This window comes from Pan paniscus, chromosome Y, assembly GCF_029289425.2.
Source record: "Pan paniscus chromosome Y, NHGRI_mPanPan1-v2.0_pri, whole genome shotgun sequence".
Lineage (NCBI taxonomy): Eukaryota > Metazoa > Chordata > Mammalia > Primates > Hominidae > Pan > Pan paniscus.
In genome coordinates, this window is record NC_073273.2 from 17,459,932 (window position 1) to 17,476,251 (window position 16,320).

A 16,320-nucleotide genomic window follows, 5' to 3' on the forward strand; every position below is an offset into this window, starting at 1 on the left:
GCAACAGGAGACATACATCTCAAGAAAGAAAATATGCAAAACATCACACTGTACCTCATAAATAGATTCTTTTCAAATAAAATTATTTAAATGGGGACATTCTTCATATTGCAACTGAGGAAAATTACAATAGCTTTTCTTATCTAATTTTTAGAAGTGAGATTTTGTCAGGTACATACTAAAATGCAGCATTTGTCCATGAAGTTAGTGCCCCTCTGCTCTGAGTGTTACAAATTTTACATATATAAAGTAAGAAATACTAAAAAGATGTCAGCCTCGGGAAGGGAATTTTACTTGGGTTTTCAGCACAGTACGTAATAAAATTTTCTCTTTTTAGCTTATTTATATCTAAATATAGATAATTTTTTACCATTTACAGCACAATGGTAGAAGCAGATCATCCTGGCAAGCTTTTCATTGGTGGCCTCAATAGAGAAACCAATGAGAAGATGCTTAAAGCAGTATTTGGGAAACATGGTCCCATATCAGAAGGTAACTCTTCAAACCGTGTCTCTGTGTGTGTGTGTGTGTGTGTGTGTGTGTGTGTGTGTGTGTGTATTTTCACATGTATATTTCAATATGTATGTTTAAAATATGTATGTTATATATATATGTTTTGAAAAAATATATTTTTTCGAAGTTCATTGTATACCTACGTTAAAATGCCTTATGCATTTTAAACTCTTATTTTGTAGTATCCGTTTGATATTTGGAAAATTCTCATAGTAGTAGGTTAAGGTTCTGTGGAAAGGATAACCTACTACTTAGAAAGGAAAATGAGGGAAAGTAAATGTGCTGTGGAGTTCCGAAACAAACTGGAATAAACTAGACTGACTGTAGGGGTGACTGAGTACTGAGAACCATAATAGTGATGTGAAATGCAATTATTTTTTAGTTTGATGTAACCTTTAGATGGTGAGTACCTTGATGAGTCCATTATATGAATGTAAAATGTTTTCATATATTTTAGTTCTTTTGATAAAGGATCGAACCAGCAAATCCAGAGGCTTTGCATTTATTACTTTTGAGAACCCTGCAGATGCTAAGAATGCTGCCAAAGATATGAATGGAAAGGTAAGAGTCCCTTATTACTAATATTCTAACTCTGTTCTTCAATTAACAATATTTCTAGGTCTTTTTAATATTACTAAACTTTTGAAGATAGTAGAATGACATATGAAGCCATCCTCTTTTTTGTGCCATATACGTGCAAGTGTAGTTGGAAGGGTATTGGAATTAACATTCTATAAATTAATATTTGGTAACCTTTTTCTATGTTTGTATTTCGATATGAGTGCAAATAGATTTTAAAAGGTTTTGAAGAGCTTTAAAACTTAAAAGGAACCCTCATGTAAATGAAAGTAATAAGTCAATATTTATTAAATGCTATTAATAACAGATGCACAAGAAGGAAAGACTCTTTCCTTCTTGAAGAATGTATTTTATGAAAATATATTCTTGCAAAAGTGTATTTAAATGAGACCCTTACATTTACGGAAAGGTTAAGTAGTTGAAAATAGAAAATAATATGAGAACATTGAAGTCAGATAACAGAAGAAGTAACTGGCATTCTTGGCTCCGTGCTTGCTTTTTCTCCTAAGGACATTTCTTTCCTGTCACCAGAGTAATTTATGTAACATGAATAGCTAATTACTCATTTCCCCAGTGTGTTTGAGGACTTGTTTTGATTGAACCAATGGTCTCTTGTCCTGTTGAGTCTTAAATCTAGAGATTGTGTGTTTACTTAAGCTTTAAACTTCTATGTAATTATGTTAATTATTGAATTCCTTTACATTGTAGTCAAGAGCATTCCATTCTGTGCTCTTTAGTGTTTTTTGCTTTATAGCATTATCCCAATCATGCCGGGCATGGTGGCTCATGCATGTAATCCCAACACTTTGGGTGGCCAAGGCGGGCAGATCACAAGGTCAGGAGAAAGAAACCATAATGGCCAACATGGTGAAACCCTGTTGCTACTAAAATACAAAAAAAAAAAAAAAAAGAAATTAGCTGCATCTGGTTGTGTGTGCCTGTAGTTCCGGCTAGTCAGTAAGCTGAGGCAGGGGAATCGGTTAAACCCAAGGAGGCAGAGGTTGCAGTGAGCCGAGACCACGCCGATGCACTCCAGCCTGGCAACAGAGCAAGAATCCGTCTCAAAACAACAAAAAATAAATAAAATAAATAAATAACGTTATCCCAATCTGTTTTTAGGTCCTGTTAGTCTTCAGGCTATTCCCAAAGTGCTTTTTTAGACTTCTTGAGAATTATCCTTCCCTGTGTATGGCTCATAAATAAAATTTATGCTTCAAAAACCACTTAGATTTCATATTTTCTTCCTCATTGCGTATTGTAGGTATTTTCTACTCGCTGTACTATGTATTAATCTATTGATCGTGAAATTGTATATAGTGCATATTTAAGTCTTGCTAGTTGCTTTTCTTTCTGTTACATCTAGCACACTTCCTGTCACATAGCAGAAAGTACATTTTTATTCACCCTTATAAATTAGTATTTCAAGCTGTGGTAGAAACCGAGAGTTGCTTTTGGTTCATGGCTTTGTGGTAGGTATGGAGATAATTTTGACTTCTGTATAGGAATCTATGATAATTTCTTTTTTCCCTCTAGTTTTCAAGCAAAAGGGCAGATAATTTGTGTAAAGTTTTTGTTCGTTTGTTTGTTTTTTAAGATGGAGACTCGCTGCATGCCCTAGGCTGGATTGCAGTGGGGCCATCTTGGCTTACTGCAACCTTCGCCTCCCGGGTTCAAGCGATTCTCCTGCCTCAGCCTCCCAGTACCAGGGGCTACAGAGGCATGCCACCACGCCCAGCTAATTTTGTACTTTGAGTAGGGATGGGGTTTCACCCTGTTAGCCAGGATGAGCTGTATCTCTTCACCTCATGATCCACCTGCCTCGGCCTCCCAAAGTATTGGGATTACAGGTGTGAGCCACCGCGCCCAGCCAACGTTATTTCTAAATTACTTCATCTCACATATTTTATTGTGTTAAAATAACTATGAATGTTGTATGCACATTAATGTTAAGATGGCCAATAAAGGAGGTTCTTCGAGTTTTCAGAGGGAATTAACAGTTAAGGAATTTTGGCTGACTTCAGAACACTGGGAAGGAAGCAGCCGTGGGCAAATCTGGGGAAAATATTTTGAGCCCAGAAATAACAAAAGAAGTTTCAAGGTAGGAACAACGGGCGATGTGGCTGCAAGGGGTCTTGTTCAGGGATTTAAGTCCTTCCTCCAAATAACAAAAGCCATGTAATTTTAAAATCACATTATTAGCTGAACTGTTTTCAAAAATTGCTGTGGCCTGTAGAAAAGATTACAGTGAAAAATGTTATTATGAAATTAATTAGGATAGTTAAGCATTTCTGAGAAATTACCTGAAGTACTATATTAAGATTCGTTTTTTAGGGGCACGTCTAAGGCAAGGTAAGAAATGAGTAAGGCAAGAAAACTTAATGAGATCAAACAAGGATCACATTTACAGAAACATTTTTAGAGTCAATATAGAATTGTAAATCATATGGGGACATTTTATGTAAGTGTTAGCAAATCCAACAAGAAACAACTCATAATGAGTAATGTGACTAATCACTCTGAAAAAGTAAGCTCATGTTTTTTTTAAATGACACAAGTTTCGTTGGGACATTGCAACTTTCAAATCAGTGATGTGACTACAAAGATGAAGTGGATTATATATTGTAAAAAACAGATGTGCCACATTCTTCCATAGAATGTGTGATGGGTCAATCTTTTTTTTTTATGTTTGAGTTTTTTTTTTTTTAATAATGGAGAAGTTTTCAAGGAATTTGAAAAATAGAATTTGTGTTTGATCCCTTAATGGAAGGCATGTGCTCAGTAACTGTCTCAAATTTGGCATTGCGAAAGATGTGTTCATTTTAGGAGAAAAAAAAGTTTCCTTTTGAGAGAGAATACCTCGAATTGAACTACAGTTGATGTAAAAATGTTTGTAAAATGTGCATACGTTAAATGTGCCAGTGTTATTGATAGTACCCTTAATACTTCTAGTCTTTGGATGGAAAAGCAATAAAAGTAGAACAAGCCAAGAAACCATCTTTTCAAAGTGATGGTAGGCGGAGACCACCAGCTTCTTCGAGAAACAGAAGCCCTTCAGGAAGTCTGAGATCTGCAAGAGGAAGCAGTGGAGGAACAAGAGGGTGGCTTCCCTCACATGAAGGACACCTGGGTAATGTTTTAAAATATAAAGATGGAACCATAGGACTGAAAGAAAATAAGTTTGACGATATCGAAATTTCTCAATTTTTTTATTTCCTGTATGAAGAGAAAATTAGCTTATTGATAATAAGCAAACTTATTTCTAAGTACTAAAGGCGTATTAGAAGAATGATTGAACTAATATCTAACATTTGTTTTAAAATTATAGTAAGTTTGCATTGAAGTAACACACATTTGAAACTGGGTTGTGTTTGTGAATGCTGATTGCCTGTACTCAACCGGTTTTCTGCAGAACCCATTTATATTCATTATACTTTAGAGTTTTCTACTTTAGGGCCCAGAACTTCGTGTCAGTTGTATTATCAAAGTACGATGTAATATTTAAAATTTTCCAACAGGAAAAAGTAACTGAATACTGAAGATTGATTTTGCAGTATTTGTTTTCTTGTGTCTACATGTGGAAACATCTATGCAAATGTATTGCTTTGTAATTTTGATACAGAGAGTTTGTACATTGGCCTGCCATAAAGCATTTTCAATTGAAGAAATGTAGAACTTTAATTTCTGAAAAGAGTGTGTGACTCTGGAAAGTTCTAAAAACCACGGCTTCACAGATATGTATGAATCTTTCTTTGCTGGAGGCTGAGTCACTGAAAATGATATTTATGAGTGATTTACTTAATAGAAATGAGGGGTCCATCTTTACATCCAAAAGAAAAACAAACCATATATTTAAAAAAAAAAGGAAAAAAAAAAAACTGTTGGATGGGCTGGGCGAGGTGGCTCACGCCTGTCACCTCAGCACCTGGGGAGTACAGGGCAGGTGGACCACGAGGTCAGGATTTCCAGACCAGCCTGGCCAACATGGTGAAACCCTGTCTCTCCTAAAGATACAAAAAAATTTGCCTGGGCGTGGTGGCGTGCACCTGTAATCCCAGCTACTCAGGAGGCTGAGGCAGGAGAATCACGGGAACCTGGGAGGCAAAAGCTGCAGTGAGCCAAGGTTATGCCATGGCACTCCAGCCTGCGTGATAGGGCAAGAGTGCATCTGAATAAATAAATAAATAAACCTGTTGGTTAAGTTGTATTATCTATTAACCAACCTTCAAAACTCTAACAATTAACTTGGAGTTTTAATAACCAGACGTGTAATTAATTGGAGATTGTTTTCAAGTTGAAATTGCAGTGTTTGCTCCAGTTTAAGATGCATAGCTTCATGGCTATTTTGTCTCCACTGATCTTGAGGGTGAGGTTCAATTATACTCTGCCACGGACGAGAATGTATATATAAATTCTAACCTGTAACACCACCTGGCAATTGGCATATATCTACATTTTTGTAGATGTAAAAAAATATGTTTATATTACCGAATATGCAATTCTTAAAGACTGTTAAAATTCAGCATAGTCTCATCTGAAAATTAGTGTCTCATAAGGGAATTTTAAGAATTCTATATTGTGTTAACAAATTTTAGAGACAATGTATTTTCCTGATATGTGACTTCTTGGTATTGGAAATATTTGAGTTTCTTTGAATGGAAATTAGTTTATCTTTATGATGTGCTTTGAAAATTTTTCCTCATTACAGAAGGATATAAACAGTCAGTTATCATTTTTCTTTTAATATTTTTATGCCTATTATATTTAGATATTTTAGTGATAGGTTTCTGCCCTGTTCACGCCCCATTTTCCCACATCTCTCCCTCATACCGATATATTATGATACTTGAGTTTCTTTCTAGATTTTCTGAATGAACTTTTATTGCTTGAAGTGTACTAATACCATGTAGGAATGCTAATTTTATTAGTTTAGACAAAATGTGAATTTGTTATAAAATGTAGAAAATATTTGTAAACAACTAAAACTTAGCCATTTAAGAAACAGTGATGTTAGTTAACTAAAAAGATTTTGTTTGAAATTCAGAAGATGGTGGATACACTCCTGATCTCAAGATGAGTTATTCTAGGGGACTCACTCCAGTTAAAAGAGGTCCATCTTCAAGAAGTGGAGGGCCTCCTCCGAAAAAATCTGCTCCTTCTGCTGTGGCAAGAAGCAGTAGTTGGATGGGAAGCCAAGGTAAATGCTACCTGACAGAAAGACCGTAGTTTTTGTATGACTGACAATGAGCCGTTTTACCTGAATGCTTACCTTTAAGTTCATTGAACAAAAGGGAAGTGACACATACGTGAGCATAATTGCTGATTGATAGCTTTTATTATAGTTTCTATCTCACTAGGTACATTTCAGATTTATGTTGAAGAAATACTTGAGCTTCTCATTGCAGATCAAAGAAGTGATTAGAGTGAGGCCAACATTCCTTTTAATCCTGTGTTGGCTAGAAAATTCCCCTTAATTTTTCTAAAAGTTCCTAGCAGTATTCTTTGATGGTAGGCTTCTTGATGTAATTAATTCTTCCATTTCCTAAGTCCCCTGGTGTCCCATTCTAAAAATTGCTTGTTCGGTGACTTTGCCGGGTTGGAGTCTTGCTCTTACTAGGTGAGAGAGCACTATGTGAGATGACGGCTTACCATAGCCTCAAATTTGTGAGATGACGGCTTACTATAGCCTCAAATTCCTGGGCTCAAGCAATTCTGCTGTTTCAGCCTCCCGAGTTTCTGCAACTACAGGCATGCAGCAGCACACCTAGCTACATTTTTTTCCTATGTTTTTGTAGAGAGAGGATCTGACTACATTGTCAAAACTGATGTTAAAGCCCGGGGCTCAAGCGGTCCAGCTGCCTCAGCCTTCCACACTCACTCACAGTGTGAGCCGCTAAGCCTGGCCATCCAGCTTCTGAGACCTCAGTAATGCGTATGTGCAAGGCATACTCACTGCTTGCATGAAGATTCAAAAGAACTACAAGAGCATTTAGCAGACAAGGAGTCATTGGGCTTAAATATGATTTAAAAATAAATTTAAGGCTCGAGAGGTAGACACGTAGGAGTCCAAAATTCTTAAATTAAGTGGATATCACAGAAATGCAGAGTTGTGAAATATAGGTGTATGTAAATCAGTAATTGAGATTGTACCGGGATGTTTAAACATTAACACAAGGTCCTTAGTGTAAGATTTGAAATTATTTGAGGAGAGAATTTAGAACTAAGCAACATGAGGTGAGCAGTAGGGTTGAATGCAAGTAATACTTTTGAGAATTGTAAGACTGCAGACTGAGCAGAAGAAAATAAGACAATAAATAAAAGTTCTTAGCAAGGAAGTTTAAGCAGAGCAAATTAAAATTCTTTCTTAGTCCTCCATCCACATATGGAGGAAGTTAAAAACTGCCATTTTCAATTTTACATTTCATACGTAGAGTATCGGTGAAAGGAGGTATTTATTGGCTTCAGGATACCCAAGCCAACACATTTCCATTGGAAAATTAGCCAGTGAAGGTATCATATGTGAAACACTGACCTCTAAGGAATAGCAAGTGAAGAATATATTAAAGTAGAAACTTTCTATTTTGAAATAGCAACAATGTTGTAATGACCCCTTGCATAGCATTGCTTTCTTTGCAGTAAAAGCAAATCCTGACCATCATTAGAAAATCTTCACTAATACATTTAAATTTGTCAACATTTAAGATAGAGCCAACCAGTTAGAGATAAAGAACTTTTATGTAAACATTTAGCATATAGTCATTTAAAAGGTAGCTGTATTTATGTGTGTGTGAGATGGACAGAATGATATTGGAAAATCCACCTTCTTTGGCTGAGAAAGGACAATGTATGTAAACTTTAAAATCAGTGAAGAGTTTGATGGTTTTACATGTTTTCCCTGTGTCACTCACAGTCATCAGTAATTTACATGAAAAGGAAAATAAGAACTAAGTAGTTATTAACCATTACAAATGAACTTTTACCTAAGCATTAATGTTTGCCTTCAGCTTCATTAGAAGAACTGGCCCTGTGGAAGCCATGGGATTATCCAAAGCCATGAGAAATATTCACAGTGTCATGTCTGTCTAGTAATTTAGGAAACAAAGAATGGAGTCATAGAAGAAATAATTTAAAAAAGTTGTTTGAGAGAAGAGAAAATAGCGTTTCAGATTTGGTGTTCTTTACGTAATGTTCCATCATTTGAATGTTAAAGGTCCCATGTCACAAAGAAGAGAGAATTATGGAGTTCCTCCACGCAGAGGGACAATATCTTCCTGGAGAAATGATCGCATGTCACCAAGATATGATGGTTATGCAACTAACGATGGGTAAAGGAAAAATTAAAAAACACAGTTGATTTTTTTTTCTGTGGTGATGAAATTCACATAACAAAATTAAATATTATAAGGTGAACAGTTAAGTGGTGTTTAATACGTTCTGTGCCAGGCAACAACTACCTCCATCGACTTCCAGAACATTTTCATTACTCCAAATTAAAACTCCAACTACCAGTTAAGCAGTCCCTCCCAGTTTCTCCTTTTCCTCAGCTGCTAGATAACACCAGTCAGTGTTCTGCCTCTGAACTTAACCTGTTGTGGGTATTTAATGTTAATGTGCTCAAACACTACATGACTTTTTGTATTTGTCTCCTCTCCTTTTGCATGATGTCCTGAAGGTTCATTTACATCATAGCACTTCACTCCTTCCACAAGCTATTAACCCATTATTTTATCTGGGTTGTTTCCACCCGAGTATTTCTACGCACCAATATTTGTTTGAGTATGCCTATTCGGTTCTGGGTGTATATGAGTGGAATTGCATGGTCCTATGATAATGATGTTTGTTTTCTTGAGGAACCACCACATTTCTCCATAGTAGCTGCATCATGTTCCGTTCCAACCTAGCATTGTATCAGCATTCCAATTGATCTACATCCTCTCAAACACTTGTTATTTCCTGCTGTTTGAAGTTTATTGCCATTCCAATGTGTGTTTGAAATATGATATCCCATTTTGGATTTGAAATGCATTTTCTGCACCCATTAACTCATCATGCACTTGTGTCCTAGAACTTAAAGTATAATAAAACAAAAAGAAATGCATTTTCTGCATCACTGAATATGAGTATCTGTCCCATGTGCTTTTTGGGCATTTGCCGATTTTATTTGGGGAAAAACTGTTTAGAAGTTTGGCCTTTTAATTTTTTTAAGTTGTAAGTTAGTCATGTATTGGATACTAGAAGTTGAAAATTTAAAATTTGTTGCTTAAACTTATGCACACAGAAATCATCCAAGTTGCCAAGAAACGAGGGATTATGCTCCACCATCTAGAGGCTATGCATACCGTGATCATGGTCATTCTAATCGGGATGAACATTCCTCTAGAGGATATAGGTACTGTACCTTTTTCTGGAGTTGTCAAATAGATTTCTTAAATTGTTCATTCCAACTAACGTTCTATCAGGGCTCCAATTTATCTACATCCTCTCAAACACTTGTTATTTCCTGCTTTGGAAAATTTATTGCCCTTCCAGTGTGTGTGTGTGAAATATGATATCCCATTCTGGATTTGAAATGCATTTTCTGCACCCATTAATTCATCATGCACATGTACCCTAGAACTTAAAGTATAATAAAAATAAATAAATGCATTTTCTGAATCACTGAATATGAGTATCTGTCCCATGTGCATCTTGGGCATTTGCCCATTTTATTTGGAGAAATATCTATTTAGATGTTTGGCCTTTTAATTTTAAGTTGTAAGTTAGTCATGTATCGGATACTAGAAGTTGAAAATTTAAAATTTGTTGCTTAAACTTATGCATACAGAAATCATCGAAGTTCCCGAGAAACTAGGGATTATGCTCCACCATCTAGAGGCCATGCATACCGTGATTGTGGTCATTCTCGTCGGCATGAAACTGATTCCAGAGGATATAGGTACTGTACCTTTTTCTGGATTTGTCAAATAGATTTCTCAAATTGTTCGTTCCAACTAACATTGTATCAGGGCTCCAATTTACCTACATCCTCTCAAACACTTGTTATTTCCTGCTTTTGAAAATTTATTGCCATTCATCTGTGTGTGTGAAATATGATATCTCATTTTGGATTTGAAATGCATTTTCTGCACCCATTAACTCATCATGCACATGTACCCTAGAACTTAAAGTATAATAAAACAAAAAGAAATGCATTTTCTGAATCACTGAATATCAGTATCTGTCCCTTGTGCTTTTTGGGCATTTGCCTATTTTATTTGGAGAAATATCTATTTAGATGTTTGGCCTTTTAATTTAAAGTTGTAAGTTAGTCATGTATTCGATACTAGAAGATGAAAAGTTAAAATTTGTTGCTTAAACTTATGCACAGAGAAATCATCCAAGTTCCCGAGAAACTAGGGATTATGCTCCACCATCTAGAGGCTAGGCATACTGAGACTATGGTCATTCTATGCAGGATGAACATTCCTCTAGAGGATATAGATACTGTAACTTTTTCTGGATTTATCAAATAGATTTCTTATATTGTTCATTCCAAACAACATTGTGTCAGGGCTCCATTTTATCTACATCCTCTCAAACACTTGTTATTTCCTGCTTTTGAAAATTTATTGCCCTTCCAGTGTGTGTGTGTGAAGTGTGGAAGCTCCTTTTTTATTTGAAATGCATTTCCTGCATCATTGATTATCAGTATCTGTTTCATGTGCTTTTTGGGCATTTGGGCATTTTGGGCATTTGGGATCTGTGGGTATTTTATTTAGATGGTTGGCAATTTAACTGTGTTTAAGTTGTAATGTAGTTCTATTTTGGATACTGCAAGTTGACAATTTAACATTCCTTGCTTAAACTTGTGCACGCAGAAATAGTCCAAGTTCCCGAGAAACCAGGGATTATACTCCACCACCTAGAGACTATGCATACCGTGATTATGGTCATTCTAGTTGGGATGAACATTCCTCTAGAGGATATAGGTACTGTCATGTTATCTGGATTTATCAAATGGATTTCTTAAATTGTTCATTCGGAAATTGAAAAGACTTTTTTTTTTCAATTTAGTTATCACGATGGCTACGGTGAGGCCCTTGGTAGAGATCATTCTGAACATCTACGTGGAAGTTCTTATAGAGATGCATTTCAGGGATACGGTAAGGGTCCAGGATGGATTTGTAAATTACAGAATTTTATTTAATAGACTGGATTGTTATTTTAGTGAAATTCTAAGGAAAATTGTAAAGGACATATGCAACATGTTTAAATATTGAGTATTCTTTTTTTTTTGATCATCCCAGAAACATATTTATTCATTTTCATCATTGTGCACAAATAATAAAATAAACAGTGCTTATCTGGTACTCATTATCAGTATAAAGCCTAGGGAATGATATGAAGGTGAGAACTTCAGTTAACGTTAAGAAAATGTGACTGAGCATTTACTTTAGAATTAAGTTTGTTAAGCTGCAAAATACTACTCTTACACTTCTCTTAAATAAAACCTTCTGACTATTGAAGACTTGATTAATATCCTGTCAACAAAGGCGGAGGAAAGCAGATATTTCCAAATAGTACTTTAACTAATTCATGCTTTAATGATAGCAGTAAAAATGTTTAAATGTAGTCCCACATATTATTTTATCAACCCTGCAGGGACCTCTCATGATGCACCACCTGCACGAGGGCCTCGGATGTCTTATGGTGGAAGCACCTGCCATGCATATAGTATTACACGAGATAGATATGGAAGAAGTTGGGAGAGTTACTCAAGGAGCTGTGGTGATTTTCATTATTGTGATCGTGAGCATGTTTGCAGAAAAGACCAAAGGAATCCGCCTTCTCTGGGTAGGGTGCTCCCTGATCCTCGTGAAGCATATGGTAGCTCAAGTTATGTGGCATCTATAGTAGATGGTGGGGAGAGTCGATCTGAAAAAGGAGACTCGAGCAGATATTAAAGCAAGCATTCAAAATAATAGTTATTGCATACCAAACCTTGTTTGCAAATCAAAAATTGAAATGTTATTTCTGCATCGTTACCTGCATATTACTGACAGAAACATGTTGGTTTTGTGGAGAGAGGTAGATACTGACTTCCTCCATGAATTTTTTGAGGTATTCAAAGGAAAAGGAATTGTTTTCAAAGTAATTTCATACTTGTTGATGCTATTTGAAAAGTGTTTAGATGTAATATCTACCTTAAAATTTTCACAATAAAATTTTACATGTACTGCAAGATGCCTGGTGTTTTTGGTTAGCCGCACATGCTTAAAGCAAATTCAATAGGAGAGTAAATTGTGTAGTTTGTTGTACGTTTTCCTTTGTTTCTTTGAACACAGATGCAAAATTAGGGATGTGTTATGTCGCCCTTGCAAGCTGCTCAAGTTTTCTAATTAGGCTGTTTCTCTTTAAAAACTAACAAGGTTAAAATGTTGGAGAAGTCTTCAGAAAGACTACAAAACTGTCTGCCTCACCATAAAATGTTTATTTTTTAGAGGAATAGTACAGGTCAAAGGAAATAATTAGATGTATTGATACTAAAGTTTAAGACATCCAGAACATTCTGTGTGAAGCATTCTGTGACTGAAGAGGATAACGGTAATGAAAACTTTTTTTTTCACGTAAATCAGAAGTGAACCAGCTAAGTTTCTCAGGTGCATACCATAATGAATTTAAATGTTCGTAGTTTAAATAGTGGAAAGTAAGTGTTTTGTCTTGTGAGGTACCCACGGTAATTTTTTCTTGAATATTTTGCCAATGGATGTTGTAAATAATGGTGTAGTAATATGTTCTTAGAGATAGGAATAATCTAGAGTGGTTGGGATAGTATCACATTTTTTTGAGATGAAGTGTAGCTTTGTCGCCGAAGCTGGGGTGCAGTGGCTCTGTCTTGGCTTATGGCAACCGCTGCCTTCTGGGTCCAAGCTATTCTCCTGCCTCAGCATCCTAAGTAACTGGTATTAGATATGTGTGCAGCACAGCTGGGCCAATTTTTGTATTTTTAGTGCAGACAGCGTTTCACCTTGTTTGCCAGGCTGTTCTTAAAATCCTGATCCACCCTCCTCAGACTCCCGAAGTGCTAAGATCATAGGCATGTGCCTCCACTGTCAGCCTATCGTATTTAATTGATAATATGAATGGAAACACTTTAAACCTCATACTTAGAGGAAAGTGAAGTGTATAAAACATAAACAACAGCATAAAGTTTCCGACGGGATTGCTTAAAGTTTTAAGACATCATTGAATGATAAAAATATTTAGACCGAAATAACTAAATGAATTAATTTTCCTGATTATACAAACTAAAGAAATGAAATACATCAAGTTCCAGAAGTTTTGCAGTCCATAATTCTTACAATTGACAGACTAATCTGCAAGGAGGAAGTATGTTCTTGAAAAATTTTGACACAATCATCAATTTTTATAGGGTAAGTTTACAAATAATTTTAAAGGGAGAAGTTACCAACTTTGATTTTCAAGTGAGTTATTCGTGTTATGAAGTGTTTTCATTCACCTGTAGCATTGTGAGGATGAAGTGAAAAGATAAATCCCCCGAGTCTTGTGTATCTTACTGTCCATGTGTGATGGCTCAGGTCTCTAATTCTAACACTTGGGGAGGCCGAGGCTTGCAGAGCACTTTAGGACAGGAGTTGAAGACCAGGCTGGCCAACACCATGAAACCCCATCTCTACCAAAAATACAAAAATTAGCCGGGCATGGTGGTGCCTGCCTGTAGTACGTTGCAGTTAATTGGGAGGCTCAGGCAGGACAATGGTTTGAACTTGGGAGCCTGATGCTGCGGTGAGCCGATATTGCACCATGCACTCTAGCCTGGGTGACACAGTGCGACTCCAACACAAAAATAATTATGTCAATCAACAAATATATCAATAATAAATAGGGTATCCTTCAGTTCAAGCAGTTATCGATTCTTTTTTCTTTTTTAGAGACAAGGTCTCACACTGTTGTCCAGCCTAGACTGCAGTGGCACCATCATGGCTCACTGCAGCCTTGAACACGGGGTTCAAATGTGCAAGCCTTCCATTTCAGCCTCCCAAGTAGCTGGAATTACGGACACACACCAACCACCATGCCCAGCTTTTGTGTTTGTGTGTGTGTGGTAGGGACAATGCTTTGGATATGTTGTTCAGGCTGGTCTCAAATTCCCAGACCGAAATGATCCTCCTTTCCTGGCTTCCCAAAGTGTTGTGATTATAGCAGTGAGCCACTGAGTCTGGCATATCTTTTCTTATTATGAGCGACATTCCACCTCACTGAGTCTGGCGTATCTTTTCTTGGTATCAGCGACATTTCACCTTTGCTCTTTTAATTATTTTGAGATGTACAATAAATCATTATTAGGTGTAGTCATCCTGTGCCACTGAACACTAGATATGATTCCTTCTAAGCAAGTATAATTTAACCCACCCCCATCCCCTCTTTGATCCCTCCCTTACCAGTTCACATTACTTGTATCAAAATATCACATGTATGCCAAAAGTATTTACAACTGTTAGGTACAAATTTTCATTCCCTTCCTCCTTCCCTCCCTTCCTTTCTTCCTTCCTGTCTTTCTTTCTTTTTGTCTCTGTATCTTTCTCTCTCACTGATTTATTTTTTTTTTCAGACAGAATCCTGCCCTGTCACCTAGGCTGGAGTGCAGTGGCGTGATCTCAGCTCACTGCTCCCTCCTTATCACGGGTTCAAGCAATCGTCCAGTCACACCCTCCTAAGCAGCTGCGACTGCAATCATATGACACCAATCCTGGCAAATTCTTTGTATTTTCAGTAGAGACCAGGTTTCACAATATTTGCTCAGGCTGGTCTTGAATTCCTTTCCTTTAGTGATCCACCCACATCAGCCTCTCAAAATGCTGGGATCCAGGCATGAGCCACAGTGCCCACCCAGCTGTATGCATTTCTCTCTCCCGTGATCTCTCCTATTTTATTATTTTATTCTCTTTTTATTTCTGAGACAGCGTCTCGCTCTGCTGCCCAGGCTGGAGCACAGTGGTGTGATCTCACTTTACTGCAAACTCCATCACCAGGGTTCAATGGATTCTCCTGCATCAGCCTTCCAAGTAGCTGGGATAACATCCATGGGCCACCAAGCTTGGCTAGCTTTGGTACGATACTAGACGTGGCATCTTGTCATGTCTAATTGCGTATCTGTTTTAAAGCTGGATTGATCAGCAATATTGACTTCCTGGAATGTTTTATGTTTACAAAACAGTTATAGTACTACTATTTAGCCTCCTCAGATAAAATATGGTAACACACAAAACATACACACACAGACAAAGACACAGTCAGTGATCAAAAAAATCAGGGTAGGCCACGACCTAAATGAAAGGTGAGCTGCTGCAGTTGCCTAGAATTAAACCAGACCAGAGTTGACCCATACCAGTCTGAGAGATGTGAACAGAGGCTTTCAAACAACTCTATCAGATACATGTTAGATTATTCTCCAGCCATAGCGAAGGGACATTAAAGATCTGTTGTGCTTAGAAGAGTCTGGATGATTTGACTTTTCCAGGGTATTAGCATTCATGATGTTGGCCTTTACAGCTCTCTGCAATGAAGTCAGTAGACAACTCAGTTTTTCTAGGAGTCTGAAGTGCTTTTCAGAATTATCTAAAACTTAGTGGCTTAAAACCATAATTATAATTTCCTAACGGTCAGTCTCTGCAATCGCCCTCAGTCTCTCAGCCAAATGAATGTGGTTCAGGGGCACTCAGGAGGATGCAATCTAGTGATGGCCAAAGATGGGGACATTGGCGGGTGTCTTCTCATCTCCCTGGTGCCATGGCTAGCGTGACTCAAATAGCAGGGGCTGGACTGCTGAGATGCTCAGACACCTTGTTCTGTTTCTTTGAGTCTCTCCATTGGATGTTCCTTCGGCATAGTGTTATCAGGGTGTTAGACTGCGTGATGTACTGGTCGGGGGCTCCTAAGGGGTTTGTCCCCATGAGAGCAGGAGACTTAGGCAGAGTACTGTGTTCAGCTCCATCAGGAATATTTTCAAATGGGTTTGAGAAGAATTTCAAAGTGTGTTTTAGACCACTACAGTGGCCATGCCTAATAATTCCTTATTTTTACAAGTGCTGGATGGGTTTTTCCCAAAATAATGCTTTTTGGGGGTTGTGGGGTGGTGGAGACAAAGCTTTGGTCTCGTGACCCAGGCCGTAGTGCAGTGGCGTGATCTTGGCTCACTGCAACCACCGCCTCTTGGGTTCAACCGATTCT

General features: G+C 37.3%; 1 protein-coding gene across 2 annotated transcripts; it reads left to right on the top strand.

Moving 5' to 3' along the window:
* The first annotated feature begins 383 nt into the window (after nt 1–383).
* On the top strand, nt 384–12,032 carry LOC129395725 (RNA-binding motif protein, Y chromosome, family 1 member F/J-like). 2 transcript variants are annotated; one of them, XM_055107141.1, is made up of 10 exons: nt 384–492; nt 971–1,074; nt 4,042–4,219; nt 6,134–6,286; nt 8,300–8,414; nt 9,368–9,478; nt 9,914–10,024; nt 10,947–11,057; nt 11,143–11,231; nt 11,731–12,032. In XM_055107141.1, exons 1-10 carry the CDS (start codon nt 384–386, stop codon nt 12,030–12,032), a joined length of 1,383 nt encoding a protein of 460 aa, XP_054963116.1. The 2 variants fall into 2 exon arrangements, with proteins under 2 accessions (XP_054963116.1, XP_054963117.1); XM_055107142.1 differs by having other exon boundaries at nt 442–492; nt 985–1,074.
* The last annotated feature ends 4,288 nt before the right edge of the window (nt 12,033–16,320 follow it).